The sequence below is a fragment of the Carica papaya genome, chromosome 1 (assembly GCF_054855325.1).
Source record: "Carica papaya isolate Zhongbai chromosome 1, ASM5485532v1, whole genome shotgun sequence".
Classification (NCBI taxonomy): domain Eukaryota; kingdom Viridiplantae; phylum Streptophyta; class Magnoliopsida; order Brassicales; family Caricaceae; genus Carica; species Carica papaya.
The window spans coordinates 4,853,086-4,859,085 of NC_142309.1; the positions used below are offsets into that span (position 1 = coordinate 4,853,086).

Sequence of the window (6,000 nt, forward strand, 5' to 3'; positions counted from 1 at the left end):
TCTACAGTAGGATTCCCTATACATTGGGTCTGTCTACCATTTCCCAAGATACCCAGCAAGCTTTCATTTATATAGATTCTTATCATCCAAACAACCACCAACGTATACCAACATCTCATTTCATAATCACATATTAATTCAAATGGCACCCAAACAAGCGGTATAGTTTAGCATGACTGAATAACCAAATAACCAGAATACCAAATAAATAATGCAGGAGGAACCAAATACCAAATAATTGTGAAGACCATAAAAATTATTAATTTAAATACATACAATATAATAGTAAGTAGTTTAAACAATAGAAGAAAATAAACAGGGAATTAAAACAAATATAAACTAATCAGTTTTGGCTCTACTAGTAATATGTAATTATTTTTAGGATTTTTTAAATTTTTAAAAAACATAAAATTATTCATCATTAAGACTCAATTTACCGTAACAGAGAATATAGTGAGGGATCCTTATCCCAATCGATATTTTGAAGCATCGTACTATCTACTATACCTCCTAACAGGTCCCAGATTTCCTAAATTTTTCTTGTGAGAATCAAAATACTCGTCACGTACTTAAAAATACCCAAAAAATCCAAAATGGATGTTAAAAATTCTTTTCCGGCCAATTTTAGGGTTCTTGTACAGCGACATCTCCATGCTTCAGTGTTGGTTCCGTTGCCCACGATGGTGGTTCACTTCAGCCTCACCAGTTTTGGTCAGTTTTAATCGGTTTTGTACATATTCCCTGTGGAAAATATGTTAGGGGACCTCGGTTAGCCAGAAAATTGAAAAAAACTGAACCTACTACTGGGTGGTCTTCGGGTGCGGTGGCTCCACCGGTTTTCCTTCGTAGCTGGGGTTTCTTCTTCGGCTAACCTGTACAGAAAAGAACAGTGAACACAATAGTCGAAAAATTGTGCGAATTGGAAAATAAGAAGGTTCAGTTTTTTGGCGATCGGCGGCGGTTGGGGGTCGGTCTTTTTCTCTGGCATCTGGTTCTTCTTCTCCGGTGAGGGTAGTTGCCACTAGGGTTAGGGTTCTCTGAGATGCGATATTTAAATACCCATCTCGCATCGATCTGGGTCATCCGTTCATGTCAACGTGGAGCGAGGAGAGTCGTCTGATCATTGCCTGTTTAGGCCGATTGCGTGATCGAATCTGGCCTGTTCATCGCTATTGATCTCATATGTCCGATTGCGTTTAAAGAATAAATGCATCTTAACCGTCCGTGCGCATGAGACGTAATCAGGACTGTTTGATCGCTGGCACACGGATTGCCTGCATGGTGCTAATGTCAGTGTGTCTTGCCATGCGGCGTGCTCTGGTTCATAATGGCTACTGACTGGGCTGTCTCATGTAGTTAAATCTTTTTTTATTGTGATTTTACTTCTTATTTTCAAGTTTTCTTTCAAAACACCCAACTGATTCAAAATTTCGTTCTAAAATTATTTTTAATTTTGTTCATAATATATTTTTCTCAATGATTTAAATAAAATAAAATAAAAATAATTATATATATACTTTTACAAATAAAAATGATTATCATACACCAATTTTCAAGTCCGGATATTACATAGTTAACAAATATACCATTAAACAAACATTAATAGAAAAAAAAATTATATTTTATTTGATAGTTTATAAATTTAAATTTTATTAAGTAGATTGAATTTATTATTATATAAATATATTATAGTTTAACGATAATTATTTTACAAAGTTTAATTCAATTGAGTTAATAATTCATTTTATTAGGATGTTAGTGGAATTTAATTGATCTAGTTAATTTTTGTTTCAGCGAATTATGATATATTATAATAAAAAAATATTTTGTAATAATCAAATTTTCTTAATTGAGGTAACTAAAATGAGTGAAATTAAAAATCATAAAGCAGTATTGTAATTAAAAAAAAAATCAGTTTATGAGATTTGCAACTTATTTACTTGATTTTTTTTTTAACAACAAATATAATTTCAGGCTAATTTTAGTGTTGAGATCAAAGTTACATTTTAATCCATTCAGTTATTTACTTCAAAATTATGAAATTCATTAAAAAAATATTTCCAATCTATTTTTTTTTTTTTCATTTCTCACTTAATCTTAATTACCCAACAAAATAATATTTAAAAATTAATCCAACAAACTGTTAAAAACACACACAGAGACATACATATTAAGATACAAATTAGTGATATGGTGTAGATCATGACCGAATATTTAGGGGGATATACAGTTTGGTGTTAGATCAGTTAGCATAAATATAGGTTAATTAACATTTTTATACTTAATGAGGGTAAAAATGGATAAATGAAACTCCTAATTTGGAGTTAATTCAGATAATCATACATAGTTGTATTTAATTGTGATTGGTATCTTATCATGAAAAAAAAAATTTTGCTGTCAATCATATTAATACTTAACTGTTTTCGAACTCATGAGGAATTAATCAAAACGAAAGAAGAAAAAAAACTTTATTCATTAGAATTCAACAAATTTTTTTCCGTAACTATTGTCTAAACCTTCCATTTTCTCCAACAAATTCTTTCTCATATGATTTATTAAAATTCTTATTAGTCAGTTACTTAGATGATCAATTCGTTATTTTCTTCCTTAAAATTTAAATTTTCCTTGATATTTTTCATTCATATTTTTCTTCTTACTTTTTAATGGGTTGCGGAACATCGAGGTTGCAGGCAGAAGAAAGAGCATCAGAAGGCATTGGTGACTATAAAATCTTTCACCGCAAGCGAATCAACCATGCCATTATCGATAGCACGATATTCTTGAAGAGAACACCATTGGCCTTGGAAGGTAGCAAAGACAAGGATATTGGAGAGAACGATTTCTTAGCTAAACGTGGTCGGAAGAGTATTTCTTCATCAACAAGATATAACAATATCAATATATTTTCAAAAAAACCGAAGGATAAATCAGATGAAGAAGTAGAGGAGGAGGACAAAGATAAAAAAGAAAATGAAAATAAGGAAAAGAGTGATGACTATCGTCCCAACATTGATGAAGATGGAAAATATGATTATCATAGAGAGGATGATATCTTATATCCCGCATCGCCGAGTTTTAGAGAATATTGTCTCGATTCTGATTCTTCTGATGGTCATATTGAACGTAAGATATGTTCGACATCTTAAATATTTTAAAGTTGTATAAATTTTATTTTAATATTTATTTATATAATTGCATGAAATTTTACTCCTCTAACTTCTTTTATTTTTCATTATAACTCAAATTCTCTAGTTTTTTTTTTTCTGTAATAATTCATTACTTTGTAATTTGATTTTTTTTTTCTCATTTCAGTACAAAATTATTAGTTTTTCTGTCAGATAATAACCCAGAAAATTGTAATTATATTGTAATTTTTAACATTTTTCCCTATTTTGTTTTTTTTTTTTCAATTTTCTGGGTTATTATCTCATAACTTATTCATCTGTAAAATTCTACATCTTTGAGTTTCTAAACTCACATGCATGCAAATAAAAACATATTACGAAAAATGAAATTGTAATTTATCTGAAAATTAATTTTTTTTAAAAAAGAATTACATTATTTTGTTTAGAAAAAAATCGATCCACGAAATTGAAAAAAATTTTATATTTAGCTTTTGGATTCAAATATCATAATACAATGATTGTTAAATCGTAGGTGGAGAAGATGGATCGAAGAGAGAAAGCGAATCTGATTCACTTAAAAAGAGAGAGAGTGACTCATCAGAAAAATCATCCAGAAAGTCATCGGAGGTGTCATCTTCCAACAGTGGCAAGGTATGTGTAAGCATACATATACATATACATATACATATACATATATTGTGTGTGTGTGTGTGTGTATTAATTAGTTGATTTTTACATGGAGGAGCAGGGAAGGAGGAGACGGGAAACAAGGAGAGGGAGAATAGGAAGAGGGATTAAAAGTGTGATGCAAAATGTTGGAGTTGCCAGAGCCATTACTACTCGTCGTCTAATTAATCATTCCACACCTCCAAAAAACTGTCGCTAAATGTTTAATATTATTTTTTATTCTTTCAAATACTAAATCCCTTGTAGATATTGCATCTCAAGCTCTCAACAGAGTTAAAGGAATACTAATGTGTCTCTCTTTAGTAATTTTATTAGGTAGAGAATGTACAAACTTACATGTATATGTATATGTATATGTATATGTATATTATATGATTATATGTCACTCCAAAACCCATAACCCATAAACATGTTTGCACCCAAATCCACATACTTATAGCCCATTATCTAAATTAATGGCCAATTAATTATGATCTTGTACCAATCAATGCTAATTCCTCAAAAGTTGCCCGAATGATTTGTATTATAATATTTAATATCCAAGTTACTAAGTTCAAATATTATAATAAAGTATATTTTGTCATTTTGTGAATTCATTATATATATAATATTTAATTAATAAAAGTTTTGATTCAGCAGACCACTAGTTTAGTTTATTAATATGTTCATGGAGTTGTGGTTATTAAATGGTGTTTTGTTTTAATGAGTTGTTATGATTCTGATGAAGGATAAGTTACTTAGTTGGATAATTAAATTTACATTTTTTAAATAGAAAATAATTTAGAAACATACATAAATACCTATATCTATATACATACATATGTATATATATATATATATATAGGTATACATTTATGTGTGTAGAGAAAACGATGAGATATTTGGAACCGTTAAATATTAAATATCAATCTGACCAAAAAGTTGAATTCCCCGGTCAACCTCCTTCATACAACAAGTCATAGATACAAACAAGCTAGTTAGATATGGCATCAATTTGTCGGCCATTATTTCTTAACTTCAGATATATATATATATATATGTATGTATATACCTGTATATGGTATACTTTATAAACAAGATAATATTAGTCCATACTTGATCCACATTAATTGCATATTAGTAGATACATGAATGAGGAATGTATTAATGTGTAAATAATATATTAATTTTTTATTGGCTTATTATAATAATATTTGTATATTTAATCAAATTGTTTTAAATTGCACCACTTAAATAATATCCTCCTGCTACGAGATGTTTATAGAAGATCAAATTTATTCATATATTTTACTTAACATTTCCTATTTATTTCAAACATTCAATTTTTTTTTTTCATTTTTTAATCATACAAAATAAAATAATTATGTCATGTTTGGATACATTTAAAAAATAATTCAAAAAAATACTTTTTATTAATTAATAAATTAATAACAATAAAAATATACCTAATATTATTAGTAATTTATTGAGATCTTAATTTAATTAATTAGTTGAAGTTATTATTTTAATTATTTTTTAAAATATTTCATTATAATCTAACTATTTTAATTTTTTCTGTTATAAAATGTAACGGTCCGGAACATAAAAGAAAATAAATTATAAATTAAATGCGAAAACGAAATAATAAAATTAGGGTTTACATTACTTACACAATAATTTAGAATATCCAATAGGGTTACGAGAATGACCATTCTAAAAGAATAAATAAAAAATCAAAGAAATAAATAAAAAATAAACAACTTGGCATCCTATTCGCAACCCTCTTGTAGATCGGGATCTGAATCTAAATCTTGGTCATCCTGATCTGAAATAGATAATGAAAGAGTGAGTTACACTAGAGCAGTAAGAATGTCATGCTACTCACCGGTATAGAAATAAAAGTTGGAATCATTAAAATAACTAATTGAGATCTTAATTTAGCTAAATTCATTTATCATAAATAAAATTATTTATTATGTAACGCCCGAAAATTTGAAAAAAAAAATTTAATTTATTAATTTATTATTAATTATTTTAATTAGGTTTTTTTTATAAAAAAAAACGCAACGTCAGCAGCCACGTCAGCAGACCCAGTCATCAGTCCCGGCCAACCAGGACCTGCCACATGGCAAAACCACGTCGACCGGGGACGAGCCACGTTGGCGATCCGCGTACGCGCGATCGGACGACACAGATCAAACGTGCGTAC

At 28.9% G+C, this 6,000-nt stretch overlaps 1 protein-coding gene across 1 annotated transcript; it reads left to right on the forward strand.

The window, feature by feature from the left end:
- The first annotated feature begins 2,383 nt into the window (after nucleotides 1-2,383).
- On the forward strand, nucleotides 2,384-4,066 carry LOC148269108 (uncharacterized). Its single transcript, XM_088221534.1, has 3 exons — nucleotides 2,384-3,123; nucleotides 3,658-3,776; nucleotides 3,874-4,066. Exons 1-3 carry the CDS (start codon nucleotides 2,664-2,666, stop codon nucleotides 4,009-4,011), a joined length of 717 nt encoding a protein of 238 aa, XP_088077660.1. The 5' UTR covers nucleotides 2,384-2,663; the 3' UTR covers nucleotides 4,012-4,066.
- Nucleotides 4,067-6,000: the final 1,934 nt, after the last annotated feature.

Coding starts and splice junctions, on each gene's coding strand:
- LOC148269108 (XM_088221534.1), top strand. CDS start 2,664: ATGGGTTGCGGAACATCGAGGTTGCAGGCAGAAGAAAGAGCATCAGAA. Junction 3,124..3,657: donor TTCTGATGGTCATATTGAAC/GTAAGATATGTT, acceptor GTTAAATCGTAG/GTGGAGAAGATGGATCGAAG. Junction 3,777..3,873: donor CATCTTCCAACAGTGGCAAG/GTATGTGTAAGC, acceptor ATGGAGGAGCAG/GGAAGGAGGAGACGGGAAAC.